Raw genomic sequence first — 18,581 nt, forward strand, 5'->3', positions numbered from 1 at the left:
CCCCCCCCCCCCCCCCCCCCCCCCCCCGCCCCGGTCTACCGTCAGCACCTTCCTGGTGAAGGGAGCAAAGGAGGTCAGGCCAGGGACAAGAAGTGTGTGCCCTCCTGGTCTTAGTTTACGAGTCCTGGGAGATCTGGGGGTTGCAATTACTCCTTCCGTACAAGCGTTTCTAGAAAAGAGCAGGCAGGTCCAGAACATGGTCACCTTTGCCCAAGTACACTTCGCTCCTCCAAGACTTTCATTGTTCAGCAAAGGCTCAACTATCACTTCCTACACACCCCAGTAAGCGTGACCTAGCCCCAGACTCAGAAGCTTCTTTGGCAGTTAAATAGAGAACTACACTACACTATAGTGTTCCTCTTACAGGTCCCACCTGCTTGGCTTGAGGCTAAAGATTTGGGAGCAAATGCACCATCACAGATGGAAGGGCTGTAGCTCCCGTGGGTGGCTGGGCCGAACGTGACTGCCCAGGGTCTGCGAAAGCCTCCCACCAGTGATTCTATCTGAAAGCCTTTTGCAATAGAAAATGGAACAAATCAGTATGAAGTTAGGAACATGCTGTCCTGCCTGGGCACCAGGCCTCCCCAGTGCCAGCTGTATTGAATGAGCGAGGCTCCTCTGTGTTGTTGATGTGTCTCCCTTCTTGCAGCCTCCCTCCACCCAAAGGAGAGTTAGCCAGACCCACACATTTCTCATGAAGGGTAATGCACGTGTTCCAAACAGCTAAGTATTACTCCAACGAGTACCACTCGTGTAGAATTAGGAGAGGGAGGGAGAAAAAACAGAAGAGAGAGGGAAAGATGACTATCACAGTATTGAAAACTAAAAGCCTTTTCATTGTTGTTGTTTTGGAGATTGGCCAGATACAATGAAAAGAAATCTATCTACTGGCTGGTTTTGTCTGTAAGCTTCTGGAAGGTGTCAAGATCTTTTCAGTTGGACCTTGGTTTCATAGAATAGCAGGATAAAATAAACATGCCAGACTACTTCAAGAAAAGTCACCCTCCCTACAGCAATAATTAACCCCCCAAAGAATTTCCCACAGAACAAGTTGCAACATGATCGTTTAATCCTCCAGCCACCAGAGCACAGAGGTGCATCTTCCCTCAGCCTTCTCCTATGTTCACGAGGCTCAGTTTACCTCCAGGAGATACTGGGTCATTTGTTGAATAAATCTACCATCAAAACCCAGAAAGTTTTCTAGGTTCACCGAATAAATGTCTGTAGACTGGAAACCAGGCTGTTCTAGCCCAAGGGTGAGCTTAGCAGAGCCACGGGTGCTCTGCACCTCACTTTTCTCATGCCTAAAACAAAACTGCAGAGGTGCATGATTTCTAGGGTCCTTTCCAGATTGAAGATTCCCTGGCAGAAATAAATGATATGGGAATTAAATTTTCGTTGGTGATTTCATTCATCCTTTCTCGTTTTGGTGGTGGTTTATTTGGTTCGTGGGCCCTTATAGAATGATATACCTTGAAAAATATTGCGTAATTCTTCAGGGGGAGAGGCATTTCTTCTTTGTGGCATTTCCCCACCGTCTAACTTTCCTCCTCTTTCATTTGCCACTAGGAGGTGGGTCTCACTGATTCTTCTTGGTTCATTAAGAAGAAACAGAAAGATCGTGTGTTTTGAGAGACTCTCTGGATCATTTCCCAGTGGTCACAGGACTTTGCAATTCATTTGGCAAAGGTGATGGTGACAATGGGGCATGTGGCAAAGTGGCTGAGGAAGTGACTGAGGTTAAGAAGGCTCCTGGCAAAACATCATGAAACAGGGTCTGGAATGTTCGAAACGGAGGGCCTGCCTCCCTCGCAGACACAGCTCCGAGAAGAGCTCAGTCTTTAAACAGGTGATTTGTTTAATAGGAAGCAAAGAAAAAGGGTATCAACAACAATTCTGGGGGGCACTGAGCTGAGAAAGAGCTAGTCTAATACTTCGATTGTAGCCATGAACTGAGATGCCTTTGAATAATACAGAAATTGAACTAACCAGGCAGATATTCTGAAACCAGTCACTGAAATTAAAAATCTCGTTGTAAGTTTTCAGTTAGTCACTAAATATCAGACAAGACTCTAGCCTTGCACTCTGCACACGTCACCCCTAACATCAGTTTAGGTCTGAATAAAGCTTTGAGGCTAAGAGGTTGTTTTTACTGAGTTAGCCCTAGCCCACTGCCATCCCCTGCATACCTGCAGATGAATGCAAGAGGACCAGGGTAACTTCCCTCATCATTCACCTCGGGGAGGAATAGTGGCTGAGGGCACAGGACAGGCCTCCGAAGTGAGGAAGGGGTAACAACATCACATTATTAAACCTCCACAAACTAGAAACATTTCAGAGTAATCGTTGCTGATGCCACTTTTGTACAACTCTGGGTAGAATCTTTAATGATGGTGTCACCTCCAAAAAAGACAATAAAAAGAGGAGGAAGCCTTGATGTTTGTGTCTGGGGTGTTTTCCAGGCACTTTGAGTTAACTAAACAAGCACGTCAGTTTTACCAGGTCCCAAATGCTATGACACTAAAGGTACTCGTCATAAAGTCTTACAAATGAGGACTTCGGGTATACTAGCTTTTCTTTTCTTTTCCTAGTTTTAAAAACAAAGACATCGGGCTTCCCTGGTGGCGCAGTGGTTGAGAGTCTGCCTGCCGATGCAGGGGACGCGGGTTCGTTCCCCGATCTGGGAAGATCCCACATGCCGCGGAGCGGCTGGGCCCGTGAGCCATGGCCGCTGAGCCTGCGCGTCTGGAGCCTGTGCTCCGCAACGGGAGAGGCCACAACAGTGAGAGGCCTGCGTATCGCAAAAAAACAAAAAAAAACAAAGACATTCACTGTACCCAGTAGACATCTAGGTTATAATGTAAAGAAAACTAGTGTTCTTTGCAATTCATCAGCAAGGTTTCTTATTTATAGTTGATAAGTACTCATCTTCCTAAGGACTATGATTTCATTTAGAATCATGGTTGTGTGTGGTACAAAGTTGTTTTGTTCAAAAAATTCTACTGCAGGAATAAAGCTTTCAAGATTAAGTTAAAAGGGATTGTTTAACTCTCTGGCCTTAATCCGTTAATACAAAGTAGTCTGTTACATTTGTCTAATATTCTGTTTAAGCAGCTTTATTGATGTCCCTGGAAGCACCTGCCCAGATAAATTAATATATGTCTATGTACTTTGAGATAAGTGAAACACAATTTTACAAAAGAGTAAATATTTTATTATTTGTACATGAATCAGTTTGGTCTGAAGACACACAGCAACTGGGTAACTCAGAAAAGTAGCCCAAAGCGATGGGAGAGTGTGGTCGTTGACATTTATTGCAATGTCACTTGTACTGTCTACTTGCTAAGTGCTGAGAGCCCATTCTGGACACGTCACACTCTTAGGAGGAACCTGCAGTGGGCTTAAGAAGGGAATGCAGAGCATCCATGGCCTCTGTTTCAAAGACAAGGTCCTTTGAGTTCTGGGGTGGCTGGGAGGAAGAGGACCCTGCAGAACAGGTTTTCTGGGGTGGGAGGGCCCCTCAGGGAGGGACTGAAAACAATAGCCCTGAACACTGCCACACAGCCTCAGCCAGAAGAGTGCTGTCAGAACAGGGGCCCAAACGTGGCATGGCCCCCAGATCTGGGGATGGAGGGAGTCACAAGGGAACCACCTGAAGTGTGGGCAGAGGCCCTCGCGGGGGAGCCACATACTCTTCCTCTCTGAGCAGCCGCAGCAGGATATTTTTTTTATTCTTCGGCCAGCTGTAGATGTGAGTGTTCTGAAGCCAGGTGGGCACATGCTCCTAGGGGAGAGAGAGTGACAGAAGCAAAAGCCATTAGAGAAAAACCTGGACTCTAGATCCCAGATTAAGTTCCCAATTTTTTCCTTCATGCGCGTCTCCTACTAAATTCTTCTGGGAGTTGTACTGTTTTGCTTTCGGAAGGGGTTCGAGTGTGAAATGCTCTTGGCTCTGGGTGCAAGCTGTGTAGCTTGTTATGGAAAGCACATGTGTCCAGCATCTTCCTTCAGTCTCCCAGGCTACCTTCCCTTTGCATCTCAGTGTGCTTTTCACCACGATCCCATAAAAGGGGTAGGACAGAAGTCATGCAGAGTGATGTGAACTCTGCATGACTTCTGTCCTGTTCCGTAGAAGGGTGCCAAGGCTTTGGGCTTAATCTAATTCATTATCCTTTCACTCCAGCAACAGGGCTGGCTCACAGAAGCAGCCCACCAGATCCCAGTTATCAGGCAAAAGCAGAACCTGTAAGCCAGGGATCGTGAGGGTGCAGTTTCAGAGTGCCCTCGGGGAGTGGACATTCTGTTGGGGAAAGAAAGACAATGAATAAGTAAAATATATAGTGGGTTCAACGGTAATGCAGGCTGTGGAGAAAAATAAAACAGAGAAAAGGGGTAGCGAGTGCTGGGCAGGGATGAAAGATTTGCAGTTTTAAATAGGGTGTGAGGGAGAGGTCTTACTGAGAAAACAAGCAAAGACGTGACAGAGTAGTGAGCAAGTTTTGTGGATGTCTGGGTCCAGGCAGCTAGGAGAGCCAGTGCAAAGGCCCTGTGGTGGAAGCATGCTTGCCAGTGCGGCCAGAGAAGAATAAATGAAAGAGAGTAGGGGAGGGGTTTTGGAAGTAGAGGGGGCTGTATCAGATAGGGCCTCAGAGATTTTTCACTGAGTAGAAAGGACTCCTTTGGGGATTGTAGGATGAGCTTAGATGGAGCACCTGCTGTAGGTCAGGCACCATGCTGGGTATTGATGATGCCCAAATGAAAAAGACACAATTACTGCCTTGAGTAGTTCATAGTCTTATGATGGAGTCAAAATGTAACTATTTTCTAGGCCATAACATGCCAAGTGGCAGGGGCAGCGGGCGGGGCGGGTGGGGGGGCTCCGCCCAGAGCATTCGGGGGCGCACAGGAGGGGGAGGAAGCGGGAGCGGGTCAGCCAGGGTCCCAGTGGTCCAGAGCGCCCTGGCTGCTGGCGGGGCGAGCAGGGGCAGGGCGGGGCGGGGGGGGGGGAGCAGTCTGCCCTGAGAGCAGGTAAACTTTTTGAAGAAGTTTAAAAAACATTAACAAAACCAACTAAAAGCTGGTCTGCTTTTTTCTATCACCATAACACTCCAGTAATTCTAAACAATTACTCCCAACAGCCCCAGCCCCAGCCACGCACCACTGACTCAAGGTACTATAATTAAGAGCTCTCAAGAGAGGGACGATTCAGTACATCGGCACGGGGGAGGAGAGACTAGAGGGATTGGGTGCCACGGGGATAAGCAAGAGTTCGCCGGACACACAACCAAGGAAGGGCACTGCAGAGCAGTGGGAGCACAAGTACAAAGGCACAGAAACATGGAAGAGTGGGGCGTGTGTGAGGGCAAGCTGAAACAGGCCACCGTGCCCAGAGCGTAGTGTCATGTGTGCGCACGGTGGCGAGAGGGAAGGCCAGGCAAGCGGCACAGCCCTCTTCTGAAGGGCCAAGCACGCCGTACTAAGGAAGACCGATGTGATCTTGTAGTCAGTAGGAAACCACCTCAAAATTTCTATGCTGGACAGAGACAGACCAGATCTACATTTCAGATGTTCTTCTTTGATGGCAGGACAGAGGATGGCTTGTACAGGGTCAAAGCGGACACAGGGAGACCAGGAAGGACATGTTGCAGTGAGAGCAGTCAGAGCCAGGGCGAGGGATGGAAAGCACACTGTTGGCAGGCTGTGAACTGCGCAACCCCAGGGGTCCCGTTCCCATAAATGGAACCCTCCCTCACCCAGGGCAGAAGTCTCAGTGCAGTCCTGACATCTAGGGATCCTCCAGGGTGGGACTGGGCCTGAGCTCAGGGTGCTGTGGTGTGGCTCCCAAGATGTCTACTACACTGCTGCCTTTGCTTCTCCAAGCCTGGTGTGGGACCTCAGATGTTTTTGCCCCCGTTCTCCAAATCTGCTGGCCTGCCCTTCCAGTGAAAAAACCCTCATATGACCCACAGCAAAGTTCCCTTCGGTAACTGTATAGGTTTAATTCCCATATTCTACAGCTTTGAGAGCTGAACTATGTGCAACAAAACATTTCCGTGGAACAGCCTGCAAAAAATGCACACATCTCGACTTTTATGTGCAAGAGATAAGAAGTATCAGGTGAACAGTCTCTTCTCGTCTCATGAGTTAAAACACAAACTACTTTGTGTGTGATGGCTGCCTCAACAATTAGGATGGTCTATCAGGTAAAGCTCTGAAACCTTCCTGATTCATGCTGCTCAACTGAGTGCTACAACCTGTTGATCTTTCTGGCAACACTGCTATCTCGAAGGATGGATAAAGAGCTGACAAGCTTTTCCATTTAAAATCCCAGATAACAAACAAACCGTTTGTTTGTTTACCTTCTTAGCATTTGGGAAGAGCACAGGGATGAATCTGAAGTTCATACTTCCTTGTTTTATGAATTCAATCTGCATCTGGAAGAGAACACACTTGAAGGATTAATTTCAGGAATGAGGATGAGTCAGTGGTACTCACGATCGTGCAAGCCCGCACGGGATTTTTATTCTGATTTCCTTCAGTGCCACACACACACTCATAATTTTAAACTCTCCATCACACATGTACGCCATTTGCTCATTCATCGGTCCTGTCTCGAAGGCCTATTGAAAGTCATGCTCTGTGGTCAGGGGGCCCGGCCGGCACCACCACCTTCTCCCCCATGCTGTGAAGGCAGGCCTCGCACCCCAGTGCCCGGGTCGTGCTCACACTGGACTCGCCATCTTGTACATATCTTTAACAACAGCTTCTGTCTCTCCCCAGTCTTCTAAAGACACTCACTTTATCTTCTCATGCCATGGGTCCCTTTGACAGTCTGGTAAAGACCCCTTCTCCAAATAAAATACGTAAGAAAATAAAACACCTAAGAGGACGAGAAAATCTAGGAAAATAAAGGAACTATTGTTACTGTTATTGAAAACCACTTGTCAAATATTTTTAAAATATGTAAAAAATAAAAGATCTATTTGAGATTAAAAAAAAAAAAGTCATGCTCTGTGCTGGACTTGGGGTTTCAAGGACTAGGATACTTTACAGGGTGTGCTGAGCTGCCTCAGAGCAGTTCACAGAAGCCACTCATGTGCATCTCTTCCCCATTCTGTGTTCAGTGACTTCACATTGGTAGGTTGAAATCGGCCATGTGAGAGTATTTGTACCATGGAAATGGGCAAATGCTACAAATCAGGATCCTTTTTTTTGAGAACCAGTTTACCAGACACCATGGATATAATTCCTATCCTCAGAAAGCCAGCAGTTCAATGAGCAGGCAGAAAGGAAAACTACCGACCACAGTGCAGTGTGAAAGGTATGAACAAATCGCTGTGGAAGCCCAGTGGGGCCATCTTTTTCTACACCAGTGGTTTGAAGGAGTTACAAGGGAGTTGTCATTTGGATACTAAAAGAAAATAAGAATTTGGTCAGGCAGGGAAAATGGGGGGAGGGGAAGAACATTCTCAGCAGAGGAAACAGCATGAGCAAATGTCTAGAGGTGTGAAGAAATGTTTGTGGGGTTGGGACCAGCTAGTAATGCGTTGAGGCCAGAGCACAGGAGGGCAAGGGAGGCCGAGGGAGGCCGAGGGAGGCGAGGCTAGGAGGTCAATGAGGAAAAAGCTCCATCTGCCAAGCCTTAGGTTTCCCACACCACTTCCAATTTGCTCTGACACCGTGGTGGCCCTGCAAGATTCAGCTGCCAAGAACTCTATCAAAACCAGAATTTTCAATGTGAGAGGGGTTAGAGCCTTTCAAATCCTGTAACCAGCACAAAGCTTTCAGTCAACTGATGACAAAGAAGATGAGGAATTATGTGTTCCCAACTATCTCACCTTCCAACTGATTTTTATAACCGAGAAGTCTTCACCATGCATGGGAATAAAAACAGAACAGAGAAGAAAGTGACAGTGGTGATGACTGAAATCACTATAGAAACAGCCTCATAAACACTCACTCTTACACTCATACACACACACACACACACAAATCTTCCATGAGGTGTTTTCTCAGTGCATCTCACATTAAAAATCAGAAGACGACACCAAAGGCATATTTTAAAATGGCCCGAGTGAGGTGCAACTAAAAGCACCAAGCACACGAGCACAAACAAGTGAGAGGAAGGGTGTAGGCCTGTAAGTTAACAGTGAAGAACTGGATTTAGTCCCTGACTTCCAGGACGCTGCATTTATACTGTACAATTTTGCTTGTCCACTAGGCTATCCCGGTGGCAGTGCGTTTTTATTATCTCTTATGTTTCCAGAGATGGGCCTTCTGGGAGCCATTGGCTCTATGATGCAGTTACTCATGGGTACCTCCTCGCTCCCTCTGTCCTGGAGTTTCCTGCTGCTTGGAGGGGACCAGGAAGCCAGCCAGGTGGGCAGGAAGGCACTTCTGCAGCTGGCCTCTTCGACCCCTCCAGTGATGAGGAAGGGCCCGAGACATTATTGCCCCAAGAAACCAAGTTTGGGGACAATCTGGTTCATGGCTGGGCACCATCAGAAAAGCCCTGAGGTTCAGCTGCCTATTACTGCCTGGCGTCACCACACACCAACAGAGCTTGACAGGACCTGGAGCCCTCCACACACAAGAGCTGTGGGCTCCAGGACTGGCAGCTCCTAGAGATGAGTGCTTCGGGGCCATGCAGACAGCCAAGGGGTAGCAGCACCCAGAGCCAGCCATGACCTTTTAGGGCAGAAAGGGTGGCTTTCCTGGGCCCCACCAGGGTCTGTCAGGCTGGGTAAGAATGGAATAGGCGGGATACTTATCTCCTGACTCCTTGGCCTCACTCTCTGACCTCCCTACCTTGCCTCGGCTTTTGCTTTGCGTTGGTTCTGAGCTCAAGTAAGTGGTCGGCACTTGGGAGAACAGGAGCCAGACACCCTGAAGACCCAGATGGGGAACACCCACCCAGCCAGCCTGCCTTTTTCCGGTACTCCCAACCCACAGGACAGACCTGGATTTCAGTCCGCCTCCCCTGAGGTGAAGCTGCATGTCCTTGACCGCCTGACAGCCTCCTGCCTGGTGCTGCTTACTTATTCCATCTGGGCCATGTCTGCTTCCTGCCCCATCTTCCTGTCTTAATCAGTGACCTTTTATGCCCATTCCAGGTGCCTTCCCCCCTTGTGGAATGCTCGAGCTGAAATGGAGCTTACAAGTTCTAGACCAGTGAGTTTCAAGCCTTTTTAAGTCTCAGAATCCTTGGTAAACCAGCCTGAGAAATGCAGACAGCTCTGGGTGGGGTGGGAGGCCCAGAGCCCCCAGCACATATGGGCACCTGGAGGAACCCTACAGGAGAGTGTGACAGTCACAAGTCTAGCCCGGCATCCTAGTCAAGCAGGCACCGTCTCCACAGGCTCTATACGGTCATGAAAAGCAGGGAGGCTGCTTGCCCATAACACAGCCAGTTCCAAAGCTGGTGATACTTTCAGCCAGAATGTTCTGTCAGATGCTGAGTAAGTCGAACTTCCTATAAATGTCTCCCCCTGATTTTAGTTTGACCAGGCCCCCATAGTTCAGGTGTTGCTCATACATCACGAGCTAGAACCATCCCTTCCCTTGACCGAGCATCTGATCTGTGCCATATGCTCCACAGACATTATTTCATCCAATCTTCACAACAACACAGTGTTAGTAACCCATTTTCTGAATAGGGACATGGAGGCACAAAGAGGTTTAAGCCTTTGGCCAGTGGTCACACAGCCTGTGAAGGAGGAAGCTAGAGTTGAACAGTCTCTTTGACACAACAGGCGGTGTCCTTTTGGCTGCGCTACTCTGGCTCTCTGAAAAGGCAGGGGACAGAACAGGACACAGATGCAGGAGCCCACTCCCCTCACGGCCCTGTCTCCCGCCACCCCACCGCACCCCCCAGGTTTCACATTTGTTGATAAACAACCAAGCCAGCGAAGCACTGCTTTCCAGAATCTTGGAACTTAGAGATCACAGATTAATCTCCCTGTTACTGAGACGTACACTGAGTCCCAGAGATGTGGGGACTCGCCCCAGGTCCCGAAGGTAGGCGGAGTGAGAACCAACACCCGCCTCTCCTGCGGGGGTTCTTCACCCATCAGCCGGCCCTCCTCAGTTGGTCTCTGGTGAAGGACAGGCCTTCACAGAAGAAAGAGCCCGACTCCGAGGGCCCAGGGCCAGCGAGGTGCTGGTTTCCTCACTCACCATTCGATGAATGTACTTAGTATGTAAGCCATGCTCATCCTCGTCCAGCTGCGACTCAGCACCTTCCACATCCTGTTTGTATTTGGGGCTGATTGCTACAATTATCATCACTGTCTTCTGTTAATGAGAGGGAGAAAGCATGTTTATGGAAGTGTGGAGTGTGGTCCATTTGGTGAAGGCAGGCTGGAAACCGGCCAGCAGGACTGTGAGCCTTCTCTGATACACTGCAGGATGGAGGGCCGGCCTCCATCCGCAGAAAGCGAAAGGCACGGCCCCAGCCCAGGCAGACTCCCGCCTCCCCTCCTCCCCTCTGTCTCCCTCCCCAGCTCCCTTCAAACACCAAGAGCGAATGGCTCCGGCTCTCCTAGATGGATGCGGTTCTGCCCACCGATTTCTACAACCATCGCTAATAAATGTCTAATGAAAACCGGAATCACTAAGTGACTCTGCATTCTGGCAAAATGGCTCCGCAATGACAACGATGAAAACCCCCTCCCTCGGGCAGCAGGATCTAAGCTGTCAGTTACTGCACCCTTGACTGCCCTGCTTGCCGAGGAGCAGACCCTTCGGCACAAAGCAAACATCAGGCTGCAGACAAAAGGAAAAGCCTCAAAACCCCAGCCTGCTGAGACTCTGTCCCCCACCGCTCCCTCCGAAAGAGGCGGCCAACACGGACAGGCTGGCAGCAATCAATTTCTATCTTGTTAAAGCACAAAGTGTCCCAGTGGTCGGTATAGATTCTGTCGGTGGAAAACAAATCACAAGGCTGTGAGGGGGCGTCGGGGGCTGGGGGGGTGTGGGCAATGTGCTGCACGCCTGTGAGGCTGCCCTGGAAACCTCTTCAGCCTGATCCCACAAAACATTTGGGGTGGCCTCAGGTTCAATTGAATTCTGCCGCTCCCTCCCGACTCCCCGCCTTCATTTCCTCCTTTCCTATTCTGGTCAAAAAATTGTTTGCTCTGATCGTTATCAACCACCTGTGTCTGGTTCAACAGTTATTTCCTGCCTGTGCATGTCCAGGAGGGTGACCCCATCCTTCCTTTCCGAGTCTTTGCAGGGCTGCCAACAAGGGAAGCTTTGTTGGGATTTTGTCAGCTTTGCCCTTGGTGGGTATGCCAGTGCTTCTTTGATAAAATAACTCCCCAAGCTAACTGTCTTACTCACAAGAAAAAAGTTCAGAATTTTGGAATGTACTTACATCCCTAAGGTAGCGTTCCATCCACTTAATGATATCAATGCCTCGGATTCTATCCTCAAATATGTCAATCTACAAGAAAAAGATGTGGAAAGTGACTCTTAATGAGAAGCCCTGTGTCTAGATGCAAAGCAAGAGAAAGCACAAGAGGCTATATATATTTAAGACTGAAAAAGTCCCTAATGCTTTTTGCAAGGAGGAGCCTGTAAATGTAAAAATCAAGATACAATTTTCTTAAAGTGTTTCCTATTTCAAGATTAGTAGGCATTTGAGTATTTAGTATTTGTAACTATGTTTTAAAAATCTGAGAGACGTAGTAGACCACCAGGTGCATGTAAGCCAGCAACGTACGCATATATATATATATATATATATATATATATATATATATATATGTCTGTAATTTGGAAGGCAAACATGATTCTGGAGCATTTTAATGGATGCGTAGTATGCGCGTACCGAGATACGATATGGTACTTTGCTTGCATTAGCCAGGTCATTATTATGGCATTATGTCCAGTTTCGATCTATATATTTAGAAAGGATTGCATGAAACTTGAAACAAATCCAAGAAACAGTCACAAAAACAATTACTGAGATGGTGGGGAAAAGGTTTATGATGAAAGTCAAGAAGTAGAACTCCTGGGCCTTGAAAAAACTGGTGTTAAATATCCAGCCTTCGAAGGGGAGAAAACCCAGTTATTTTCTGTTTCACAGAAGACCAAATAAGAAGGCCTTTCTTGGGCTCAGCCTTGTTCCGCAGCCAGAGAGTAGTGTGTTTGTGCACAAGGTGCTCTTGATTGGAAGAGGGATTATATATGGAAATGGGTAATACAAGGAGAGTGTCCTTGAAGAGGGGTTATTTGATTCGGCCACACTGCTCCCAGTTCAACTGTCCTACATGTTATGCCGCCATTCAGTGCCCATCAAGTCAAGTCCCAGCCATGCAGCAAGCTTCTGTGCCACCCATGATCCAGGCTTACCTCTCTTTTCCACGCATGTCCTGTCTACTTTACTCCCCACATTGGTGTCCCCTGCACCCTAAAAGCACAGTGCAAGCCCCCCTGCTCTGTGAATCCTCCTCACATATTGACTTCCTTCTCCTCACCTTAATGAACTCGACCCCTTTGTGACCACTGGTGGTGCTAGACAATGAACACATTATTATAGCATTCTTTCATTTACTGAATGTCTTACTGATGTCTGCCTTATCTCTTCAACCTGGTTCTAAGCTTCCTATGGAACAAGATCCTGCCTTGTGTACACCAAACTCAGATACATGTAGTACAAATATGAGTTCAGAAAGTCCTTCTTTTTAACTGATGGAACATCAAAAACGGAATGGCTTTCCTTTTGGTTCGGACGATTCCTGCTTTAAAATGTCCGATGGCCGGTGACTACATTAGGTAATCTGGAGCGAGCTTCTGCAGCTCTCCGAGGTTGTACCAATTATCCATTTCCGTTCTATGAGAGAGAAGCAATGTGATGTCAGGGCTGGGAAGAGACAGGCAGCTTGGCTTTCCTCTTGGCCCCTTCCCACTTGCATGACTTGGGAAACATTCCCGAAACTCTCTAAGTCTTAGTATTTTCATTTGTAATATGTGGTTAATAAAGCTGCTTCCTAGGGCGGTTGGGAGGATTAAAATGAGTTAGTGTGGAAAAGGCATATCAAAATGCCAGACATGAAGTAAGTACTCAGTAAATGGTCATTCTTATTATTACCCCAGCACCTAAATCCTTCCTTGCCATGGAGGTGGACGTTCTGGGCGGCACAATGTGCTGGAGACCTTCCATTAGTCTCTCCAGATCTCTACTAAAATCCACAGCTCCTGTCAGGCCAACTTTTCCACCCAGCCACTACTATGAGCTGAATCGCGTCCCTCCAAATTCGTATGTCTCAACATATGTCTTAACCCCCAGTGCCTCAGACTGTGACTGTATTTGGAGATAGGGGCTTTGAAAAGGTGATTACAGTAAAACGGGGTCTTATGGGTGGGCCCTGATCCAATATGACTGGTGTCCTTATAGGGGGAGATTATAAAGAAAGACCAGAGGAAAGACCAGGTGAAGAAACAGGGAGAAGATGGCCATCTACAAGCCAAGGAAAACACCTCAGAATGAAAGCAACCCTGCTGACACCTTGATCTTACACTACTAGCCTCCGCAACCGTGAGGAAATAAACATCTGCTGTTTAAGCTCCCCCACCTGTGGTATTCTGTGGCAGCCCTGGCAAGCCAATACAGCACCCCCTTTAGGTTACAGGCGTCACTGTTCCCTTGCCTCTTTAGACCTCAGGGTGGTAGGAACTCCTGCTTTTGCTAGTCCTGGGATATTGAACTATTTATTCCCCGTGGATTCCCTAAATCTCACCTAGAACTTTGAAAATTGTCCCTTTATTAAATTACCCATTAAGTTTATTTTTCTCCACTAAGGGGATCTTGATGTATCAATATAGTAACTTAGCTGTCCAGGATGGGGCTATGGGATTCTACCACAGGCTTCAGAGTGATAAGGATCAAGGACAAATTTAAACTCGGCCTAAGCAGCCCCTGATTGTTAAGGTCACGAAAACCTGGCCTCTTCTCCAGAGATAATCAGTATGCTTATTTGGAAAGGACCCAAAGTAAGATCTTTTCTGAAATGTTGACCTTATGTCTTGTAATTTGATTTTATATCATGGTTGCCACAGTGTTTCTTATCCCAGAAATGAGAAACTGAAATGTTGGTCTCTGTATAGTCATATATTTATATAGTCATGAAGTTGGAGTGTATAAAGTATATACTTTTAACAACTTTCATGTACTTCCATTTAAAAATAATTATAGACTGAAGAAAAAATTTGAATAAAACTCGTGTCAGAAATGCTAAATAATCTTTAAAATGGACATTTAGCTACTAAATGTCAACATTTATCCTTTATCCTTCAACATTCCTATTTGTAGATATTTCCCTTAATTTTTCACCACTCTTTAGAATTGGCTGTCCCTAAATACCCAGAGGAGGTCTCTGGGAAGGAAGAGAAGCGATCTCAGCGTTTGAGGAAAGCCAGTCCTCCAAGTAGCCTCCTGTGGTTCTCTATTTATCCTAAGGAAAACTTACATGGGTTTAAGCTGAGCTTTTTCAAAGCACTGCAGGGGTCTTGAGGAGCATGTGCTTCCTGAGATTTCTTAGGCTAAGATCACAGTGAACAGCAGGGCTGGGGCGTCTACCTTCCTGAACTAGCCTAGACCAGCCGAGAACCTGGCCAGGTACCTCCCTGTCCAGAAGCATTGCTGCTGCAGCAAAGTGTGGATGGACCAGCAGCTTCGCACAGCGGGGCCCCCAGGCTGCAGGGGCCTCCACTGCAAACCTCACGACCCAGTGCAGAATGAAAGGACCTTGTAAGATGAGTAAGTGACCTGGTGAAGCCTGCAGCCTCCTGTACCACAGGAAGCATAACCAAAGCGGGCATGATTGGTGAGGATGGGCAAAGATGCCAAGTGCAGCCAGAGCCTGGCGTTTTCCTCAGGCTGGACGCCAGCTGCATACGTGCTCAGCATTTACGCCGTTCTGGCTGTTCGGAGGTACTCGGGGTCGCTCAAAAGGCATGCAGGAAAAACATGCTGGAGACTTTGGAGAGTTTAAACTCTAGAAAATAATTACCTAAATCCATAAGCATTTAGTTCATAATCACGTAAATCAAATAACATAGCTTAAAACATCAACAGCTCTTTATAATTTTTCTTGTTTTTCTTTTCATTATACTCACTTTAACAGTTCAGTCTTCTCTTTGGATAAAATACTTACTGCAGTTTGGAAGCCATTTACCAACAAAAAGTTCACAAATTTCACCACCTCCATGGCCGTGTCCATAGAATAAGTGATAAAGACTTTCCCTAAGAGAGATTTTTCACATTTATTAGAAAATAGTCAAATTATTCTATTCTAAACCACACTTGAAAAGTGTATACAATGTCCTTTGTCCTTCTAGAATAATGAAGGGAAGCCTCAGGATGGGAGTGGTCTAAGGGCTATGGCTACAGCAGGGTGAATCGCTGTCCTCAGGACATAGATCTGCAGGCCCAAAGGGGCAGGGGGTTCTGTCCAAGGGAATGCAGACTGCTCAGGGTGCATGGAAAGGAGAGAGAGTTCTGGCAGGCTGAGACAGCAGAGGAGGTCTTCTGAAAAACCACATGACGCGTTAACAAAAAAATCCACCACCCAGAACCTGCGGGGCCTTAAGATCAGGCCACCCCTGGTATATTAGAGACACTTGGCTCTGTGCCCACAAAATACTCTCACAGCCGGCCAGGAAGCTGAGCCCTGCTAAGGGGCCACCCAGCAGCGTCCTCTTTTGATCTCATGATGCTCTCCACTGCCCTGAACTTGACAAGAGCAAGAGAGGAGAGGGAGAAAGTGGTTCTCCTTCCCCTTCTCCCCTCACTGGTGGGGGAAAGGCCAGGAAGTTGGAGCAGACTAAAGCGCAGCTCAGAAATGTTACTAAGAACTTCAGCAGCTTGAAGGAGAGAGCCCGCCTCTGGCAGGTCCAGCATCATTGACTCCCTTGCTTCTCCCTGAGTCAGCCTAGAGCAGCAGATGGGATTGTGCCCATAAGCCTAACCCAGTCAGGGTGAGAACCAGTGTTTTCCCAGGCTAAAGTCTTGGGTAATTATCTGGCTAGCGTGTTAATGTGGTCGATGAATAATCTCTCTGTATTGGCTTTTAGTCTGGAATCAACTGGCTACATCTCAGGAAGCCCTGGGGCAGAGGGTGGAGAAGAAAGCGGGGGTTGGAGAGAACCTACTTATCTACGCTTAGGCTCTTGGTTTTTGAAGCACACCTCTCAAATGGAAGTATGTTCAACGGTCATGTTGACTCATTTAAGCAGCCAGGCATATTGATGGCACTCTATTTTCTTCTCGACACTTAATATTCAACCAATTCCTCTGTAAGAATTTTAGGACTCCCTTTATAGGTTATGGTAAGACAAATATGGTCTATAAACTGACACCCAGACTATATCCTAACATCTTCCATTCTCCAGAAATGCTCGAAATTTAAATGTCTAAGATATTAAGAAGATGAAAACAAAAATTTTTAAGAAAAAACAACAATGGATCATTGTCATAGAAATCTTTCAGAGCCTTAAATGACCAAAGAGCATCGATTCCCCCAGGTGGAATTAACAAATGCAAAGGGCTTAATTTTAAGTTGGTTCAGAGCAGTGCCTAGATTTGGAAAGGGCTTATTAGAGTTCCAGCAAGCACAACAGAATATAACAATTTCACAAGTAGTGACTGTTTTCTTAAGATTTCTGGAACTTACTGTCCTGACAGACCTTAATATGAGAACATTTTGGTGATATTTCAAAGTGGTTCTGGCTGCAAAATGTGGAAAAAGCATCATCACGTGACACTTAGCCGAATGTCTCTTTAAATAAAAGGCTTAGTTTGCATTTGGTTGTAAAGCAGTATGGGGAATGTGAGACTGCCTTTTCCAAACAAGATTGCTTATTCCTACAGGAAATGACCTCGTTCTTGAAGGCTGCTGCTAATTTATGGTGAGACGCTAGATCCCTGGCCAATACCACATGGACATCTAATCAATCTATCCAGGGACAAGTCCACTTAAGAGCATCATTTAGAAGAGGGAAAAAGCGTGGGGGTCATTTGTTGTTGGAGCACATGTTGAAGAAAAAAGCTAGTCGTTAAGCACTTTGTGAGTATTGCAGGTAGTGTCAGAATCACTACAAACAGTCCTACAAAATGCTGGTTACTTTTTTAACAAAGAGGAAAAAAGGAAATTTCATTTCACTGTGTAGTATGTGAGAGATATCCAAGATCATGGACGGATAATCATCAAGTACTCTTAAAGTATAAGACCTGACAAGAAGGAAAAAACAACATCGCAAACAACTTACGCAGTTCTTCTGGCAAATTGCTTGTTTTCAGAGTTCCTCTGGCTGGAGGGTTACTTGGGGGTCTAGGGATAGCAGCTGGGGATGGTGTCTGGGGACCCTCCGGCCTCAACTCTGCAGGACACTCCAAGGACCCCTCAGGAGCACCAGCTCTATGAGGTGGCTGGTTATAAAGCCGGCCCCTGGAAAGGAATACATTCACAGTAAATGTTCATGTTTTATAAACACAAACCTAGGGGGACAGAAAGCCTTTAATGACTATGGGAAATACCAGTGAGCTATCTCTCTCCTCTGCCTCCATTTCTTTCTGACCCAGAAGGACAAAGTTTTTTTCTGCAGAGATTTTGGTCAATGAGCAATTTGGCTGGCTGCCATTTATAAGGGCCTGTGCTAGGGGTCAAAGAGGGAAGCAGGATTCGATTTCTCAATTTAAGGACTGTCTAATGGGGAAGATAAGTCTCAGGTACAGGTCAGACAAGACCACCAAGAAAACAAAGTAATACATGAGTGACAAACAAGGTTTGGTGTTTAGGCATTCTGATAAAAAGACAACTTTCAGCTCACGATAGATAACATTTAATTATATCTCAAAAGACAGAAAAGACCATGTAGGTTTAAAAGTATCTATGTTAATATACGAATGAAAATCTGATTTTGAAGACCCTTTAAAGAGGTTTGTACCATATTATTATATGGCATCTTTATTATTATTTTGGTCACCAAAATATTCCCATGAACAGTCTGCTGAGAGGGACAACCAGATGCACTCGTGTGAGATTTGGAAGGTAGACGGAAATGGAGGCCATGCTTCTGCCACTTCTGTGGTTTCTGTTGTCAAGGGCTGTCTGTCATGAGGTGCCGAGTTCATCAGGAGGCATCCCAGTGTCCCGTTACAGCTTCACAGTTTCAAGGGCAGGGCATGGGCATCCGTTTTTTTGCCAGTGCAGACCTAGCAGGAACAAAATGTTTCCAGTAGCTGAGGTGGTGGCAGCTTCCGGATTCTGGATTGTGCTGCGGCAGCATGGCCTAGAATGGAGGGCTCCGCAGTGGCTTTCTGACCCTCTGCCTCTCTGACCATGCCAGAGGAAGCAGCCTCTCTGGTCTCCTGTTCTGTGACTTTGCTCTGGGATCATTCCTGGAAGCCCAGCCTAAAACTCGTTCCTCCAACCATGTCGTAAGTACCCAATTCCCTATATTAAATCCCTTCTGTTTACAATAGCTATAGTTGTTTCTGTTTTCTGTAACTGAATTCTAACTGATATGGAGACTAAAACTGTGTCTGTAATGTTTTATTTCTTCAAAAAAATATGAAG

General features: G+C 46.7%; 1 protein-coding gene across 3 annotated transcripts in view; it reads right to left on the reverse strand.

Moving 5' to 3' along the window:
- Positions 1-3,191: 3,191 nt before the first annotated feature.
- TRAF3IP2 (TRAF3 interacting protein 2) overlaps positions 3,192-18,581 on the reverse strand; it is a 35,706-nt gene continuing 20,316 nt past the window's right edge. Inside the window, exons 4-9 of one of the 3 annotated variants that reach the window (XM_007451749.1) lie at positions 17,272-17,450; positions 15,159-15,247; positions 11,375-11,443; positions 10,177-10,293; positions 6,360-6,434; positions 3,192-3,784 (exon numbers count right to left, since the gene is read on the reverse strand). In XM_007451749.1, coding sequence (XP_007451811.1) covers positions 3,638-3,784; positions 6,360-6,434; positions 10,177-10,293; positions 11,375-11,443; positions 15,159-15,247; positions 17,272-17,450 — 676 coding nt within the window. In that variant the 3' untranslated portion in view covers positions 3,192-3,637. The remainder of the gene's footprint in view (positions 3,785-6,359; positions 6,435-10,176; positions 10,294-11,374; positions 11,444-15,158; positions 15,248-17,271; positions 17,451-18,581) is intronic. The other 2 variants (XM_007451750.1, XM_007451751.1) reach the window with 2 other exon arrangements.

This window comes from Lipotes vexillifer, unplaced genomic scaffold (genome assembly GCF_000442215.2).
Source record: "Lipotes vexillifer unplaced genomic scaffold, Lipotes_vexillifer_v1.1 scaffold1266, whole genome shotgun sequence".
In the NCBI taxonomy this organism is placed as follows: Eukaryota; Metazoa; Chordata; class Mammalia; order Artiodactyla; family Lipotidae; genus Lipotes; species Lipotes vexillifer.